The 19,884-nt window shown below is 40.3% G+C and overlaps 1 protein-coding gene across 2 annotated transcripts in view; it reads left to right on the top strand.

The window, feature by feature from the left end:
• The window catches only part of DGCR8 (DGCR8 microprocessor complex subunit), a 42,988-nt gene extending 23,647 nt beyond the window's left edge, over window positions 1-19,341 (top strand). For both annotated transcript variants that reach the window (XM_054006105.1, XM_054006106.1), the window contains exons 7-14: window positions 3,954-4,055; window positions 6,859-6,957; window positions 9,103-9,185; window positions 12,152-12,252; window positions 12,800-12,906; window positions 13,151-13,278; window positions 13,785-13,898; window positions 15,401-19,341. In XM_054006105.1, coding sequence (XP_053862080.1) covers window positions 3,954-4,055; window positions 6,859-6,957; window positions 9,103-9,185; window positions 12,152-12,252; window positions 12,800-12,906; window positions 13,151-13,278; window positions 13,785-13,898; window positions 15,401-15,484 — 818 coding nt within the window. In that variant the 3' untranslated portion in view covers window positions 15,485-19,341. The remainder of the gene's footprint in view (window positions 1-3,953; window positions 4,056-6,858; window positions 6,958-9,102; window positions 9,186-12,151; window positions 12,253-12,799; window positions 12,907-13,150; window positions 13,279-13,784; window positions 13,899-15,400) is intronic.
• The last annotated feature ends 543 nt before the right edge of the window (window positions 19,342-19,884 follow it).

Below are 19,884 nucleotides of genomic sequence, written 5' to 3' on the forward strand. Positions count from 1 at the left end.
AGTGGAAGTGAGGCTGGTGCTGGGCTTGGTGCAAGGGACCTTCCCGGCACTAGGAATGTCTTTGGCACTCCTGTAACTGGCACCGTCAATGTTACCCTGGCAGCAGTCACCACCTTGCACTTCAGCACTATCAGTTACTTTGGCATGGCTACTGTCTTCAGGGTCAACATCGCTTCCAGCACCAGAAACAATGAAGGCGTACTTGGTGCCTCTGGTACCATTTCCACCATCAGCGCCAGCTTCCTCCTCATTCTGGGCTATGGACTCACTAGTCAGACCAGTTGCTCGCACCCGCATGGCTTGCTCCACCTTTATCCCCTGAAGCCTAGGACTCTTGGGCATCCAGGGGCTGTTCATGGAGTGCTGTGGGTACCAGGATCAGCGTTCTTCTCACTATCAGGTTGGGGGTCCCTGGCCTTGCGCCTACAGGCCACCAATGGCCTATCCATACCAGTAGCCTCCATGGGAAGAGGAGGTGCCACTCCTCATTTTGCTCAAAGGTGAAATTGCTGACCAGATCTGTGGCATTGACTTGATCTACCACAGGCACTGGGGAGCCTCCAGCATCATTCTGTCCAGGCCCTTCGGTCCTAGAGCAGGATCCAGCACAGTTAACCACTTCATCTTCATCCCTGGACGAATCTGTGGTGCCTGGTTCTTCCTCCTCTTCGTTATTTCAAAGTGTACCAGTACTTTTTGCAGTCTATTGCTGCTTCTCTAGGTATCTAAGCGGAGAACACCCACAAGTTAGTGGATATCCTGCAGCTGACTGCCCCGGGAGAGTTGCCCTTCCTATTAGCCGGCTCAAGGAACACATTGTTAAGGTTCTCTAGAGCATATTAACTTCAGTACCACCTGTGGTAAAGCACATGGAGAAGCACTACTTCATTCTGGTGCAGGGATTTGAGAGTTTTCACTCCATCTAGCCTCAGATTCACTGGTCAAAACCATGGTGAACAAGGCAGGTTTAAATCTGCTCCCAAGGAAAAGGACTCTAAACAAATGGACTTAAGGGCAGGAAGATTTACACTTCCTTTTCCTTGCAGATGTGAATTGCTAACCAGCAGGTATTGCTGTTAAAGTACAATTTTGTGAACTGCATAGCTATGACTTAAGTTTGCAGACCAGCTGCCTGAAGCCTCAAGAGCAGAATTTCAGGCATTTGTCACTGAAGGGTGCTTGGTGGCTAAGACTTTGTTGCAGTCCACGCAAGGACATCAAGGATACTCCGCCACAGTGATGGTCTTGGCAATGACCATGAGAAGGGTTTTCTGACTGCAGAATTTGGGTATTGCTCCCAAAGTGCAGTAGGACATAGAGGATTTGCCCTTTGATGTCAAGCACTGTTTACGGACAAGACTGATGAGACGCTGCACTCCTTCAAGGACTCCTGGGCTACCCTATGATCTTTGGCATCTGAAGAAGTGAGGTTCTTACCCACGAAAGCTTATGCTCCCAATACTTCTGTTAGTCTTAAAGGTGCCACAGGACCCTCTGTTGCTTCCTATGATCTTTGGGGGTGTACATGCCGGCAGTGCAGAGGGGCCATTATGTTGGTGGTTAGCAGCAGCAGTATTGTCCACAGTGCATTTAGGCAGCCTTTCCGTCCCCCGAGACAGCAGGACTACCCCAGATAGGGACATAGATCCCATAGGAGGAAGTAGTTGGAGCTGAGGTTTGGCCAGTCCACAAGCCCTCGCCCAGTACCCCCCAAGTGCCCATTTTGACTCCGTGGTCCAGAGCAGTGTTCCAGTCATCATTCCTTTCTCCCATCAAGAGAAAACTGTTTGCTTTGTGTATTTGACAGCACTTTGTCTAGTTAGTTATATCCGAACATCTCTTGCATTAGTGTGGTGACAGCATGTAGAGCTTGTGCGTGGTCTTCTAAGAACCTGAAAAAGGGTGTTTACTAGTAATTGCAGCAGCAAAGCTGAAACTGAATAGGCATAAGGCAGGCCTATGCACTTAAAGCAGATGTGGAGGACTGGCCTGAGTGTGTGTACTTATTGCTTTTTGGGTCCACCTACTTTCAACTTGCTGAAAAAAATATTACAAACAGCAGGGGAGCAGAGAAAACATTAAAAAAAAAAAAAAAAAAAAAAAAAAAAAAAAGAGAGAAAGAAACGACAAGCCTGTGTGTGTATGCACTTTATGAGAAATTTGAACTTTCTGAAATTAGTTTTTAAAAAATCAACTTGCGTATCCCTTGGATCCAGTCCTTCTAAATTCTAATTTGATTAGTCTCAGAATCCTTGGCCATTGTGGTGCTCTGTCATCATCTTGAAATCTTAATTTGGCAGGCTTCACGTCCCAAAAAAATACCAGGGCACCATGCTTGTCAGGTTAACAGGATTTCTTTATTGCTCAGACTTTCTGTAGATGGTTGTCTTAGTTCCTTCTGCCTTTTATTTATTGTAATACTATCATTGTTTTCTAGTAAAATACAGTTTATCTAGCTCTAGAATGATTAAACAAACAGTCCCTTCATGGTGGTGACACTAAAGCAGTTCGCTTCAGTGGGTATAAATGAAGCAGTTCCTTTGTTTCAGGGGAAGATTAACAAACAAAAGTCTTTTGGGGGGCTAGAATCAAATGTGATCTCCTTTTCTAGGATAGTTCAGGGATAGTGTATTTTGTCTTTCGTATCCAGCAAACAATTCTCTCCAATGTGGAGAAATATTCTGCTTCTTCCCAAGGGAATAAGTGCAGCTGTCCAGATGGACCTGGCAGATCTTGCAGGCACATTTCTCCGGGGTAGGACAAGCTCTTTCCACCTTTGTGAGTTGGATTTGAAGCCTACGGCCACCAGGGAAAGGAATGGATTCATACATAACCCATTTTATGTTGCTATGAGAAGATAACTTTTCTGTGGTCGTTTGAGGTGTTAGGTCTGATAGGAAGGAAAAATCAAATGCACAATTACAAAATGGGGACTATAACCATCTAGGTGGTAGTACTGCTGAAAAGGATCTGGGGGTTATAGTGGACCACAAACTGAATGAGTCATCAGTATGATGCAGCTGCAAAAAGGCTAATCTGATTCTGGGATGTATTAACAGGAGTGTTGTATGGAAGAAACAAGAGGTAATTGTCCCACTCTGCTCTGGTGAGGCCTCAGCTGGAGTGTTGTGTCCAATTATGGGCACCACAATTTAGGAAGGATGTGGACAGATTGGAAGGAGTCCAGAGGATAAAAATGATAAAAGGTTTAGAAAACCTGACCTATGAGGAAAGGTTGAAAAAAACTGCATGTTTAGTGTTGAGAAGAGATGACTGAGGGGCGACATAAGTCTTCCAATATGTTAAGGGCTGTTTATAAAGAGGACCGTGATCAGTTGTTCTCCAAGTTCACTGAAGGTAGGACAAAAAGTAATGGGCTTAATCTGCAGCAAGAGAGATTTAGGTTAGATATTAGGAAAAACTTTATAAGACTAGTTAAGTTATGGAATAGGTTTCTAGAGGACATTGTGGAGTCCCCATCATTGAAAGCTTTTAAAAACAAATTGGGCAAACCCCTTTCAAGGATAGTCTAGGTTTACTTGGTCCTGCCACAGCGCAGGGGGCTGGACTTGATGACTTCTCAAGGTCCCTACCAACCCTACATTTCTGTGGTTCTATGATTTGGATGTCAGGAAACCTCAGTGGTTGCAGAAAAGTGAGTATTTAATAGGGCATGTTACAATAATTATTGTATTTTTTTTCTGTCTTCTCAGAACTTGCTCTGAGATTTATTTTCTTAGTAATTGTTTTAAAAGCCTTTAAAAATGGACTCCGGGGTTTTAGTAATCCATGTTTGAGTAAACTGCATTTATCCTAATATTTAGATTCATGCATTTGAATAAATGATTGATAAGCAGGGCATTTTTAATCTCAGCTTGCAGTTGGGGTTTTTTTTTGTAGACCGTTTTTCAAAAGCCTGAAATTAATTAAATTAAATGACTTTATTTTCCCAGAGTTTGTTATTAATCCCAATGGGAAGTCTGAAGTTTGCATACTGCATGAATATATGCAGCGAGTCCTAAAGGTCCGCCCTGTTTACAATTTCTTTGAATGTGGTAAGTCTGCATGAATTCTAACTTCAGCACAATACTTTTGTTCAGTGATACTTATGTTAATGCTTGGGTATTCTGAAAAGCAGCAAGAAATGGAGACTTTCCTACTGAGCATCTTCAGAGTATACTGTAGGCCAAATTCTAGTTTGTACAACAAAAGTAGCATAATCTTCTGCCTCCTTTTACCTCTCCCTTACCCAGGTATATGCGCACTACAAAAGCAGTGTTACTATGTACCTCTGAGCTGGAAAAATACTCTGAAATGAAAACTGATTTAGGTAATTTATTAATTTGACTTTCATCTAAAAGGAAGCCCCATTGAAATGTGGTAATGATAACTTTTACTGTCTGACACTATTAGTCATAAGGGTAGAGTTTGATTATTTTACTCACGTCACTTAGTACCCAGAAGATTTGATTTGCTGGTAATTGAATAGCATGTCATGCACTATTATTGAACTGACTAGTGTTAAAAGAATACTTTTTAAAAAATAAACAAATTGTTTCCAAAATGGCTTTATACTAAAGTTAATGTAGATGTTTTAATTAGGAAATGCTTCTTAAGGTGCATCTGTACAGGGATAAAAGACCTGCGGAACCACTGTGGCTGGCCTGGGTCAACTGACTCACATTCGTGGAGCTCAGGCTGTGGGCTGAAAAATTGTTGTGTAGATATTTGGGCTCCAGCCAAAGCCCAAACATCTACACAGCAATTTTTTAGCCTGTAGCTTGAGCCACATGAACCTGAATCAACTGACCCAGACCAACTGTGGATTTTTTTATCCCTGTGTCGACATACCTTTAGAATTGTAAGGTTTCGCTTAATATAGTATATATTATGTTACACACAGCACACACTTATGCTGGGATAGCCTTGGTAACTTTTAAAAATTAATTTGAGTTTTATTGCCCACAAAAATTAGATTGACTTTGACTAGTCAAAGTTCAAATATCTTCATTACAGCTCTCGCATTTCATGCTGAAGTTGATTGGTATCAGTCTTGTCATTATGGCCTGGGGTTCCTCCATAAATCTGGTAAAATTATAATTGTATACATACAAATTGATCCCTGAAAATATGTGACTGGATTCTGAAAATGACCACTGTCATGTGGTAAATGGATCTATACTTAGTGGCCGTTAACTCCTCAGGCAGTTGCTGGAATTATAATTTTGTTTTTTCCAATATGGAGAGGGAAAAATAAAGTTGGTTAGGTATAGATTATAAAGTTTCCATCCAGTTAATAAGAATAGAAAGAGTGTAAAAATTAACTATATGCTTCCCAAAATGGATGGAATGAATTCTGTAGGTGGCTGACTGGCTGAGTTCCTATTGGAATTATTATTTCACAGCTCCTGGGATTTCATTATATTGTATAATTAGTGACGGTATTGGCGTGCCAGGAGCATTTTTTGCATGGGCATCTTATTTTATAATTTTAAATCTAAATAAGTACATGGGGAAAAAAGCATCAAATTACCCTAAGGTGATGGACCATATCCTAATAGCTCCCGGCTGAGTCTTTAAACTTCCTGCTGGGTTTATCTGTCATATGAGAGGCTCCCAGTTGAACAAAGATCCAGGGGAGCAACTGTCCTTAGTATTCAACCTTAGAGATAAGGGTTGGGGTTGAATGAGTTAAATTACATTATCTAACAAATGCAACCTAAAAATGACACATAATTAGCAGATCACAATTTATTATACCAAAACCATCTACCTCTTCTGCAGATATCTTCCTTGCTTCATCCAGCCACACTCCAGTCAGCCTTACCCAAAAGCATACATAACTTCCTCTCCTCTGCTTTTATCCATTTCATCACATGTATATTGGAGAAAGAACTCATGCCCTTCCAGCTGTATGGTGGGCACATAAACAAGCCATTCAGCTGCTAGATCATGTTTGTTGAAATAAGACCCTTTTCTTCTCTCACCCATTGTGTTAATCCTATTGGATTTATATTGTAGTATCAGATTATAAAATTTAAGATCTGATATTCAGCATCCAGGTAACAAATAGAAAAGTGTAATTATGTTTTACAATTTGGGAGCTCTAGATCTTCAAAAAGCACTTTGATACTATGCTTCACTATAAAATGCTTAGTTTTTGTGTTAGAACACTCTGTAAGTGACTCCAAAACATCTGGAATTAAAACCTTAATGTTGACAGAAATTCCAAAAAAAAAAATTGCTCACAGTGTAATACAATTACAATACTTTAATTTTGAACAAGTACATGAGATAGTGATGATTTCATGGTTGAGATGTCTCTTCTGAAAAAAGATTCATATGTTTTGTATATAAATGGGTGAGCAGTGATTGCTATTCTCTAGAGCAGGGATTCTCAGACTTCATTGCACGGTGACCTCCTTCTGACAACAAAAATTACTATGTGACCAGGGTGGGAGCGAAGCCTGAGCTTGCCCAAGCCCCACCACCCCAGGTAGGGGGACCATAGCGCAAGCCTCACTGCCCCTGGTGGGGAAGAGGGGGGCAAAGTCAAAGCCCAAGGGTTTCGGCTTTGGCCCCGGGCGATGGGGCTTGGGCTTTGGCCCTGAGCCACAGCGAGTCTAAGCCAGCCTTGGCCACCTCATTAAAATGGGGTCACGACCCACAGTTTGAGAACCCCTGCAAGGAAGAACAGTTATTTTTCAGATCTCTTGAGGTTCAGATGAAGGAGAAAACAAATACCCAAGTATGGGGCATTCTCATATTCTTGATGGTTTTATTTTTAGTGTATGTTTTTAATGTGTGTTTATATTTAAAAGATTGGAATTTTGAAAAGCTTTTCTTTCCCACATTAAGAGAACCCAAGTGAGCCTTTTGGAGCCTCAGTGATTATTGATGGAGTGACTTATGGGGCAGGAACTGCAAGCAGCAAAAAACTCGCCAAGAATAAAGCTGGTAACATACATACTTCCTAAGTACCAGCCATTGAATTGCTATGCTTGCCTGCTTGTACCTCTGCTTTGGAGATGATTGGTTAACAGCAATGAGTAGGATTAAATTAAGCTTTTTTCAATACTCTATTGAGAGATGTATTTGTGTATATTTTTTTGGTAGAAAATGGTTAACAATTGATCTGGGGAACACTATTAAATTTACAGTGAATCCTGTCTCAAGCAACTAACTGTGGGATTTAGAAACCCTGGATAAATGTCAGACACTAACATAAATACTAATCTTGGATCTTTAATCCGCAGATATGAAGTAATTCTCTATTTCTAGAAAAGCCATAAGATTTCATGAGATTTAAGATCATAAAGGGTGAATATATAAATGTGAAAGGTAAAATATAATTACGCAATTCTTGGCCTTCTATGAAATTCTCTGGTCATTTTGATCTTTTTGCTTGGTAATAAAAGCAGTCTTGCTTGGTAGTGTAAGCCATATGGAACTTAGTCTTTGGAAACTGGAATAATACCATTTGCTCCTTATTTGCTTTCAGTTGTTTAAGATGTTGACTCTGTTCAGTAATAAATCTCTGCATGCTCTGGGGCATGGATACCTTAGAACTTTGTACCCGTCCCTAGATTTGAATGTTTTGGAGGCCTGCTGCTTTCAAACTCTGGCTTAAGGGCTCAGCATAAAGACAAGGTATATTTTAAAGAGTGCCTAAGTGATTTAGGGACCTAAGGCCTTGGCTACACTTTGAAGCCATACCAACTTTAGAGCTATACCAACAAATCCTCCTAATGCAGATGCAGTTATACGAGCAAAATATGCTTTTGTTAATATAGCTTAGACTGGTTTGGCAAATGAAATAAGCTATACTTGCAAAAGCACTTTTTGCTGGTATCACTGCACCTGTACTTGGGCCTTTTCTGGCATTGCTATCGTAAAAGCATCACACTTCTAACCATCATAGCTGGCAAAATCTTTTAAGTGTAGACCTGGCCTTAGTCCTGTTGACTGTCAGTGGAACTTGGTCTTCTATGGCACTTTTGAAAATAGAACTTAAGCACTTTTGAAAGTGTTTAATCTTGTGACTCAGGCTTTTGCCAGCAGCAATTGTTCAGGGGTGAGTGTACAGCTTAATAGTGATGCCTTTCAATGTTTTTTGACTCAGTCAGTAAGCTTAAATACACTTCCTTAAATAAGTCAATGTTCAGAGAGACTGTACTTATAAATTAATAAATTGTATGCCACATAGAGGCTTGGAAGGATTAGATTTTTATTGGTAAATGTCAATTTCACTGTACATGCACAAACCAACTAAGAAAATTTCCATCGATGGAAAAAAAATTTACATTTAGAAAGTTAAGAAAATGCTGCTTGAGAACTTCTTAGAGTTTGATTTAAGGATATTTACTTTGTATCTTTGGATGTGATGTTGACAATTCGTCTGTTAACGATTATAAAGCTTTAACTCTTTGAATCTGTATGTCTACAGACAATTATTTAATGACAGAGCTCTCTATAATTACTAACAACTGTGGAATTTTAAATTGATAAAAATGGGAAAAACGCTTTAAAAATAAACATTCATATTATCTATATTGAAATTATTCTAAAAAAAATCCAATTCCACCAAGCCTCATTCCAACGTAGAAAGCAGTTTACTTATCTGTGAACTGCAGCTCTGAGAATCTTTCATTCTAGAAGAGCAGCCCCCAAACTTTTGAGGGTTGTGCCTCCCCCCCCCTTACACCTGTCTGCAGCCCCTTGGGGCCAGGGCCGTGGCTCGGGGGTGGAGGAGGGGATGCGGACAAGGGTAAAGGGGCCAAGGCTGGGAGTGGGACTGGGACTGAGGCTGGGGGCAGAGCCACAGCCAGGGTGCAGGGGCGGGAGCCAGGTACGCGGCTGGAGGCAGGACCGGGGCAGTGCTGGGGGTGGGGAAGGGATGGGATGGGTGGCGCTTCCTTCCCATCCCTGTGGGGGCTAGCCTGGGCCCTGCCACTCCCCGCATCCCATGGTCCTCTGCGTCCTCTGGGGGGGCATGCCCCACACTTTGAGGACCTCTGTTCTAGAAAGAAGTGATGTTTCCTTGTCATAACTATATCTTTGTATATAGTAAATGTAACCAAGACATTAAATTGTTTCCCACAGCCCGAGCTACACTGGAAATCCTCATTCCTGACTTTGTTAAACAGACCTCTGAGGAAAAGCCCAAAGACAGTGAAGAACTTGAGGTATAAATTAACTTGACCTTCTGATATAAAATATCTTAATTTAAAAAGCATTAGATGCCAAAAGGCAGAGGATATGTGAATGCTGACTACATAGTGGTAGTATCAATTTCCCATTCAGATGGAAGATTTTAGTTTAAAGGCTTGAAATTTGTAGTAACTACCTAGTAGTCAAAAAGTGATAAAGAGGGTGGAGGGTTCTCTCTAGCAAGCTCCAGCATCAATACCTTATGGGAAATGCAGATCTCTCCGAGCCTTGGCTGCTGGGATTTCTACCACAGTATTGTCTTTAGAGCCTGCTTGGTGGGGGGAAAAGGAGACCTCTGATCTTCTTTCATATCAGTTCTGATACATTTTGAAGTTCACCCCAAATCTGCTTCAGCTGCCAAAAATGACAAAGTTGGCAGCTTTATTCCTTTGACCAGAGTCTCCTGGTTGATACAAAACAAAGCAGGTCTCTGTTACTCAATCCCCTCCCTAGTCTCCATTTTGTGAGGCTTTCCTTACCTGTGAGTAACTTTTAGTGCTGCCTCTGGTGTTGCTCATAAATTTCCTGAGCAGCATCATGAAGCTGACATTCTTGACAATTTTACTGCTGTACACAAGCCTCTGAATAGCAGATGTGAAATTTCAACATTGGTTCATTTAAGCAAAGCCGTAGCAAAATGGCAAATTGAAGCCATTAGTTTGCCGACTTCATAAGACAACACAGAATCCTCTTAAATTTGTTTCACATTTGGAAGGCTGTCAATGAAAACTTAAATTCTGCAGAAACTGATGACTTGGCTCTGATTGGGATTTGTCATGGGGAATTGGATTTTTCCAGCCCTGAACACAGGACAGTGTTTTGTTTGGTTGTATGTTTTGTTTTGTTTTCTCCTTCAGCATTACAAAGTGCTGTTCTAATTACTGAAGGAGAATCCCTCATGTTTTCAGGAAGAAACTGTCAATACTTGTGATTTTTCTTATATTATCAAATACTTGGTGCTTGGAATTGTGGGGGGGAAATCCAGTCTAATACTACCGTGGTAAACAAATTTTGGGTGAGAGGGTCTTAGTAGGGATGAGGTCTTTTTTTCCTTGTCCTCTTGATGATTTGTGAAAATGATAGTTATTAATATGTTTGACTTTTTTCACATGCTTAGAGTTGCTGAAAAACACCTTGGATAAATAAACTGTGTAGAAACTTCAGAAAGAGACTAGATTTCAGTTGCAAAGTCTATTTTGTCCCTTAACTCTCCCAATTAGCCCTATCCACGGGGTTCAAGCCCAGCCCATGGAAGTGCAAGCAACCGCACAAATAAAAATTTACATAAAACCTTTTAATAGTAGCTTAGAGGTAGATCGCTATTTAGACTTGGCTATTTTAACCAGTACAGCATTGGAAGCAATAACTTCTTGTGGATTAACTAGTCCAGGAGTTTCCAAACTCTTTCAGTGTAGACCATTGCTTGATAGAGAGAGATTGTTATGACTCCTTTTTAGCCATAATTGCATAACAACATTGTAGCAACTACAGCAATTGCTTGCAACAATATGATTAAATTAGAATATTTAATGTATCTTTTAATGTGATCAAAGGTTAATCACTGTCTGATTTTGCTCTTAAATTCATTTCCCCTCAAATTTGTTTTTCTTCCCCTGCCTTTTTCCCTGTTTCCTGGGTCTCCTGTCACTTGCATATATATACTGCCCAGCCACTTGATTTTCAATTGCTTCACTAGAAATTGTTGGCCTGCCTTGGGTCCCGTGCATAATTCCTCATATGCTAGTGGTTCCATTCCCTGAGGCTGGATCCAGTTTGCACTCTTTCTTGTTTTTAGCAGTTTCTGCAAGCCTCCAAGCTCTTCATTGCAAAGAGCACCTCAAGTACCTGTAGAAATAGCTGAAAACAAGGAGAGCCAGCTCTTCATGGACCACCAGAGAGTGCTGATGGCTCACATGTTTGGGAGTCACTGTTCTGGTCTGCCCTTCTATATCATTCCTGGTGGGATTGAACTCATTAGTCTTAAACTATCCCTAAAAAATGTTTGTCCAGTCTTGAAATAATCGGCATCAGATACTGATTTAGAATAAGACCAGGATTCACACTAGAAGGAACACTTTGCTGGAGTTTTCTGAGCCTGAACTCTCTGGATTTGTTCATATAATAGAAAGTGGATAGTAGCTCTTCACTTTAAGAGGCTAATAAATCTCCAACCTCAAGCTGAAACTTTGGGCTACAAACCCGAAATCATGGAAAGTATTAGAAAGGTGGTTTGGAAGAATGACACCAGGGCTATTTGATTAAAGTAGAGAAAATATTATTTTAAATTTAAATATCTGCCTAATTGAATACTTTCAATAAATACACAGTAAATCATGAGTGGAAATTAAAAAAGTCATTATTGAGCCCTTTGTTTTTGCCCTGAAAAACCCTAAACAGAACTGGCTACCTAGAAAGAGAAACTAAGACAACACCACTCTGCAGATTGAAGTAATAAGTATGGGAGTTGGGGAAGCTTTTATTTTACTATGGCGGACAGCCCAAAGATTTTTTTTTTAAATATATATATATATATGAGCATTAAATCACAGTTGAGAGTTTCATTGTATTAGGCAATAATGTTTTCATTATATATGAAATTCCAATAAGTAGAACTGAGAATTACATGTTTTGTGGAACTGGAGGAGCTTAAAAGAATAAGGTCAGAAGCTCTTTCTAATATACAGTAGAGGAACGAGTAAATTTTTCTCATTGTATATTGGAATGTGAAGGAAATGGTCTGTAGCATTGCTTGCTAAAATAGAGCCAACGCAGTAATTCTGACAATCGAGATCTAATGTGCAGTTTAAAATGCTCTGTGATGAAAAATATAAAACATAATTTGTTTACAAATGTAAATATAGAAGAAATTGAGAAGTAGGAGACTTTCAATATTGTGCTTGCTTGACCCGTAGCTGAAGAACATCTCTCAATTCTTTTGTAGTATTTTAACCATATCAGTATTGAGGACTCACGGGTATATGAACTGACCAGTAAAGCTGGACTGTTGTCTCCATATCAGATTCTCCATGAGTGCCTTAAAAGGTAGGATCACATCATAACCATGCTAAAAAAGTTACTGAGGGACAAATTCTGCTGTTTGTTAGATGCACTAAAGTGGGAAGGGTACAAGAGTCCCTCTGTTCCTTTCTTCATCTACTCCTATTGTGGCACCAGCAGGACAGTATGCCTTCCCAGTACTTGTGAATATCCGTGTGGCTGCCCACTTACTCTGCCTGCTATGACCCTACGGAGACATGAACTGCTGTTTAGCTATGGTTTGCACCAGTGTATATACTGCAGCATTGTGCCTTGCTGCTCCCCCTTTGTAAGGGTAGGATCTGGTCCTTAGAATTTTGTATTTATTTTTGTCTGTCACTTGAGAGGTGGTAATGTTGATTTTTTGCAAAGCAGTACAGTCAAGTTACTGGCACAGAAAATGAGACTCCCTGTTAGCTTGCTTAATTTTTAATTGAAATGTACTGTACTTTAAGTCCAGATTCAATTATGTTGACTTCGCATTGTTCAGTTCAGTTTCTTTCTATGCAACTTACTTGGTTGACCCTTACAATATTGAGTTTTTGTGCTTAAGAAACCATGGAATGGGTGACACATCTATCAAGTTTGAAGTGATTCCTGGTAAAAATCAGAAGAGTGAATATGTCATGACTTGTGGCAAGCACACAGTGCGAGGCTGGTGTAAGTACTGTTCTTGGTTTTACTTCCTGTGCTTGCTTACAAATTCTTCTTCTTTTTCCTGCCTTCCTCAACACTTATCTTGCATGAGTATTTTGTTGGTTCATGCTTATTCCATCCTTCAGTGTACACATCTTGAAGAGAATTAGGAATATATTAGTTCATTGATTCCCTTAATGTAGTTTTTATGTATACACATACATAATGTTCTAGTGTGATGATTGTGTGTTGGTTATCATTTGTACAGGTAAGAACAAGAGAGTTGGGAAACAACTAGCTTCTCAGAAAATCCTACAGCTCCTGCACCCGCATGTGAAAAACTGGGGCTCTTTATTGCGTATGTATGGTAGAGAGAATAGCAAGATGGTCAAACAGGTAAACAGGATTTTGTGGTTGTTTTGTAACCTATCCTGTAAAAGTTGCTTTTTTCTGTTGAGATACTGAGCAGTTAAAAATGATAAAAACAAAAACTCCTCATTCCCTTCCTTTCCTTGGCATAGCTTTCTAGCCCTAACACTCTTATTCATCGCATGTTACTTATCTATATTGATAAGTAACCCTAAAGGATATTCTGCTTTCTGAATTAATTGACTCTTGCTATCGTCATGACATAAGGTCAGCACTCTTTTAGAGATGCAACGTTTTCTCAAGCTCACGTGTTTGCTATAGGCTAAAATGGTAAAACCAATTTTTAGCAACTAATACACAGTTGAGTCGTTGCATGTACCTTTTCACTTAAAGGGGGCTGGGGGGAAGAAAATCTACCCTGCTTAAATTCTGAAAGGTGTGACTATTTTAAAAAATACACGAGAGACTGCTTTTTTTTTTTTTTTTTGGTAACGTTTTTTTTTTCTGCTACAACTTACGGTCCTATTGTGCAGGAAACCTCTGATAAAAGTGTGATAGAACTTCAGCAGTATGCCAAAAAGAACAAGCCAAATCTACACATCCTGAACAAGTTACAGGAAGAAATGAAAAAGTTGGCACAAGAAAGGGTGAGTACATACTGCAGACTTCTTAAAACATGTTAAAATTGTATTGTAGGGCCAGAACAAAGTTAGTTTATTTTTAGTGTTCTGAATCTGTTTTCTGCAGTACCTTAGTGAAGGCTAGACACCTCAAAATTGGAATTTTACTGCTGGAGGAATTCTGCGCCACTGCGTGCATGCAGAATTCCTATCCCCTGCAGATTTCTTTGCTTCCCTGGAGAAAAATGATTTCTGACGGGGAAGTAGAGAGAATCTGCAAGAGCGGTCATGTGCCCCTGCTGGCATGTTGTTTTGGGCACCCAGAGCAGCCAGCAGGAAGGTAAATTGGGGGGGGGGGGGGGGAGAGTCTAGGGATGCCTCAGTCGATGGCTCCTATCCTGCACTGAGCTGCTAGTCCCAGCTGGGCTGGGGTGGGGGTGGGGGGGTGATTTCCCAGGTCAGACTCCCTCCCCACCCCCAGTTGCAGGAAGCTCCAGACCCCCCCCCTTTCCGCCCCCATTGCTTCTCAGCTGCAGGGGGAGGGGGTCACTAATGGGAGGTGCTCCTCCGTCCACCCAGTCCCTGTGCATTTGAACATCCTTCCCATCCAGACCCCCTGCTGAGCCTCCCAGCACCCTGATCTCCCCCTCCCCCCCACGCCCCACCAAGCTTTACCCCCTGCATCTGCCCCCCCTTGCACCCAGACTACCCCCCGCCCTCAAACCTGCACCCTGACAAGCCCCACTCCCCTCCCATATCTGGACCAACCTGACAAGCCCCCCCCCTCACCCTGCTGAGCCCCAAGCTCCTTCACATGGACCCCCCCCCGCACAGTCCTATTCCCCTTGAATCCCCCCAAAAGCCCCTGTGCATCCAGCCCCCCTTCCTCGCCCCCCCCCCCACACAGATTGCCCCATGCAGAACCCTCTCACCCCACACCTGGATTCTTTCCACACTAAGCCCCTCCACACTTGGATCTTGCTGGGCTGAGCCAGCCTGCCCGCCCACACCTGGATTGGGGGCCAGGGCTGGGTGTGCGTGCGTGCAAGACTCACTGTCCCTTTTGCTACCTATCTTGGTGGGCCTGGCATGGTGGGGCAAGGCTCCGGGGTGTTTCTGGGGCAGGCCTGACCATTGCGCTGGGTCAGGTGTGAGTGCAGCCTCACTGCCGAGTCTGTGTCTGGGTGAGGGGCCAGAAGGGTGATTTTCCTCCTCTGTGTATCCAGTGACGTGTGCTCCTCACTGCCATGCTGGAGCTTCCCCATTTATTTATTGACAAATAAAATGTGCAGAATTTTTAATGTTTTGGTGCAGAATTCCCTCAGGAGCAACATTTTTCCCTTTTAATTAAATTCTATTGTAGCTACCAGATTTTTTTATCATTAGCTAAAGTAGTCATTCGCATCATTTGAATTCATCATGTCAAACTTAATTGATTTTTTGCCACTAGAACTAATTAGTTGCTCAGTTTTTTAAAAAAACAAACTTGTTTTAACCTTGGGATTTTTTTACTTTTTGTTTCTTTAAAGGAGGAAACTCGAAAGAAACCCAAGATGACAATAGTAGAATCAGCTCAGCCTGGTAGTGAACCTCTGTGTACTGTTGATGTGTGACCAGAAAACTTACAAGTGGGGAGCAATAAAAAATGGAGAAACTACTTTCAACAATTATTTAAGAATCTATTTGCTGCAGAATGCAAGATAACTTTACAATCCCGGCTGCTTCAGTTATGCATTGTTCTTTTGCATCATCAGGGCAATATTACTTTTTTTTACCTCCTGAGATATGTATGTTTAAATGATTGATCATAAAGATCTCTACTTGGGCAAATGCACAGAGGATAGGCATGTTCACACAGGATACATTTAAGCTAGCACTTTTTCCTTGAAAGTCATCCATGTTGTCTTGAATGGATGTGTTTAAGGATCAAATTCAGAAAATCTATGTACAGGTTGAAGCTGATATATTATATATAAATTTTTATATATACACACTCTTGTATGAACATGCCTAAAATTATTTTTGTGAAAAGTTTTGTTGCATTTCAGCACATAATAATATGCACTGATAAGACACTTTGACAGATACATGAAAAAGTGATGAGCGATGTTCCTAATGTCATAGGATTAGGCCAGTAATGCCGTTTTTATTTTGTGTACTGCCAGGCTAAGGTTGGTTTGGTTTTAAATTTTTTTTTTTTTTTTAACTTGAAAAGAACAAGTGTACCTGGTAGTGTTAAGAGCAACAAGTTGGATATCCCAAATTGTTGGGCTTTATTTTAAAGGAAAAGTTATGATTGTTTACAAACCAATTGGAAGGGAAAATATTTGGCCCTCTATTTCAGTGTTTCCCAACCAGTGTGTCGTGGAATTTTTTGAAAAACGACACGTGAGAATGGGCTGGGGGAACTGCTGTCTGATTGGCAGTATGCCTCACTATCCCACCTTCTCCAAGGATCGAGCAACCAATCAGAGCTCAGTCTCCCTCTCCTTCCCTCCTGCAGCTGCTTATCTGGGTGGCAGTGGGAAGAATCCCTGGAGCTAGAGATGTGCCATGGCAGAGAAAAGGTTGGGAATCACTGCAATTTGATATAAACTGCAATTAACTTAGCCACTTGAGAGGCTATCTGCAGAGCTTGAAGGAGAAATATAACTGAAGACTGTTGATGGGTATTCTGAAATATATTGCCAGTGCATTGTTTAAAGAAGCTCCACCCTAACTCCCCTGTAATATAGTAATTTTAATTTGTTTGGTGTCTGGCCACATGTTACTTGTTTGTTTAGTTAAGTTTTAGATAACTTGCTTCATTAAATGAAAGATTTTGAAAACAATTTCTTCTTGTGGCCTGGCCTTTGGAAATGCTAAATTAACTGATTGCAGCTATCTTACTTTTTTTTTTTAAAGTTGTTATTGGCTTTTTACTTACGTTTTTCTTCAAATGCTAAAAAACTTTACTTCTGCAATGGAAATTAGAACGTAGATTTGGGATACAACATAGAAAAAAGACTAGAATAAGACCTTAATAGAGTGTACTGATTAAGATGAAAAAGGACATGAATATGCAAGCATTTTTGAAATACAATCTTAGAAAATGGGCAGTACTTACTGTATCTGCTGATGCTTTAATAAGTTATGCACAAAAGAAATATTTTGGTTGTAGTGAAAGCACTGTTTTCCCCTTTATTTAGGGTTTTTACTTTTATTGGCTAATGCAGTAAATTCCTCAGATTTGAAGGGGGAACCATTTTGTGCTTAAAAGAAGGCGGTGTGGGAGTGGAATGGCAAGAAGCCAGTTTGGTGGTAGGGGTCCAATGACTTATCCAAGAGTTGATATTTTACGCTCCCCAAATAATTGGTGGGACAGAGAGATACAGTTCTTAATCCTTATAAATGCTGCAGGTCTGGTACTTGTCTGGACAGCTATCATTCTTGAAATCTGAGTACAGCATACTGCAATATACTGACTGATTGTGCCAACTGGATTTTAACACCTTTAATATCAGCCCTGCTATTTTGGAAATTAGAAAACTTAAGTTTTTGATCCCAAGCTAAAGTTCTGTAATTTATTGCTTCTGATATTTGAGATCAGTCTCATCTGTTTCTGTATTTGCATTGTTATAAGTGATATGCTCAGAGGTGTCCGCAAATAAGAACTCACCCAATCTTCATTATCATATTCCGCTTTTGAGTTCTGTGAATTATAATCTGTTTTCAGTACAGAAGGATAGGTGGAGGATGATGCATTATTTTTAAAAGTGACCTATCTAAAAAGTACTGCCTCTGCTTATTTTCTTTTAATATAGCTTTAATCTCCATCTTTTGAAAGATGTGTAACATTGGTGCAGTACTTACAAGCAGTAGTTGCTGCTTCTCTCTGACTTTGATGAAGACAGGGCTTATATCTTTGCCTAAATGTATTACTGTGTAAGTAGGTGTTATTTCAGTTTGTGTGTTTTCTAGCAGAAAAATCTGTCCTTGGCCAATACTGTAAAAGACAAATCATCCCTGTGGATCTTTGTCCAAAATCAGAATGTCAATATTTTGCAGGCCACCTGCAGATTATCCATAGATGCCTCATTTAGGAATTTGTTTTTATTGTGTTCTAAGAGGATTGCTGTATTGAGCATTTTGCTTTAGTCTTACCTCAATCTGCCACTATCTGAATCGTAAGGTGACCATTGCCCTTAAATAAAACATCTAGATAGTTCATTGTGAACCAAAGCCTCACATATTATGCATTCTTTAAAAGGATGGTATTAGACCTTGCTGCAGCCTTTAACTGGAGAGTTGTCCAGAAAATAAAGCGCAATAACCTGCTGGAACAAACAACTTAACTGCTGTTTATTGTCATTGTGAAGTATTCTTGTGTTTTAATGTTTACTATTGTTTGGAGTGTAACAGTCTTGCATTTGCACATAAGCACGAGCTGCTGTGATAGAGGATAGGTCATTGCATTAATTTCAGCTTCTGCATGAACACTAAGGTGTGATTCAAGATGTACCCGAAATTTGTCTTGTAACTGTGTGTTTTTTAGGTAACCAGCTGTAAAGGTTTAAATCTTGATTGTATGAATGCATAAAGCAAAACTACTGCTTTTGTCACTGATCTTTGTTCCTTATCCTCCCCCTTATCCTAGGAAAGGTGGGTATTTTTATGGGGATGGAATGTATTAATAAGAACTGTTCCATCCTTTGGGAATTAGACCTATTCTGCTTTGCATATTATGTGCTTCTTGACAGAAGTGTGGTGTATTGACTTTAAGGGTTAAATTAGCGTGCATTCAAATCTTTATGGTACTGAATGAAAAATTACTGTGACTTCCAGTGAAATAGTCAGATGCTACCTATTTAAACACAAGTCATTCAGCTTTAAATATTTATTAAACAAGAGATAAAGTAGTTGGGTTCCCAGATGCTTGACATGGCTCTGTTATGCATAAAAACTCTTGCTGTTGTATGTAAACTCCCTAGGACACTGTTAGGCTTTACATACAATGCACACTTGTAACATCTAAGTATTCTTTCTTTAAAAGCTTGATTACATCCTACACATGCACTATATTTTGGTTCTGGAGCAAAGTTCACAAAGGTAATTGCCTTGTCAAACTTCCTGGGGGAAGAATTTTAGATTAAGTATCGGGAAAAGTCCAAGAACTAATGCCATTCTCAACAAAATAAAAGGTGAACAGTATTCTGATGTGTATTTGAGAAGGGAAAAGTGAATAATGCATTCTTAGGAGCCCAAGTAGATAACAATGGTTGCTGTATGAATTGTATTGAGTGCAGTTGCTTGATGCCAGTGCTAAATTGGTACAACTATAAAGCCTCATTTTCACTGAGCCTCTGCTTTGCTTTTTTTTCTGCACAATCATATAAGCCTTTGTGTTTGGTCTTTGAGTACTACATGTGTATTTTTTTCAGACAATTAGTTTTAAGCAATAAAGTTTGATATTACATTATAAAAATGCTAATTTGTTTGACTAATATTGTTGTGTTTTGATGGGAACCCTCTCCTTGAGCTGTCTCCCACCTGCTCTTTTGAAATTAAGTGAAGTCTACTTTTGTTATGCAAATATCAGTACCTCTTACCATTTATTTTTAGCTGGTGTAACATGTTGACTTACATTTTCATGGTAAAACCAGCCCCTTTTCATAAAAATGAAAACCCTTTAGCCAGGCACACTAATGAGATATTCAAGTGTTTATTCATGGCTAGGTGCGTGCGCACCCATGTGCAGAGTCAGAGATTTTTGCCTTAGCGGTATCCATAGGGTCGTCAGTAGCCCCCTATGGAGTGCCACGTTCATGCGTCAGTATATTTAGACGACCGGCCCTATACCCTCTCAGCTCCTTCTTACCATGATGGTTGGTCAGAGCACCTTCCCCTTGCCTCGCAAGTGGATAGCAGTTTTCTCTCTCATCATTCGGTTTGGACTACCTTCTACATTTCAAGTTCATGACATGATAGTCTGTTTTTTAAAGGGTCTAGAGCAACTCTTCCCCCCACATCCATG

This window comes from Malaclemys terrapin, chromosome 16, assembly GCF_027887155.1.
Source record: "Malaclemys terrapin pileata isolate rMalTer1 chromosome 16, rMalTer1.hap1, whole genome shotgun sequence".
NCBI classification, from domain to species: domain Eukaryota; kingdom Metazoa; phylum Chordata; order Testudines; family Emydidae; genus Malaclemys; species Malaclemys terrapin.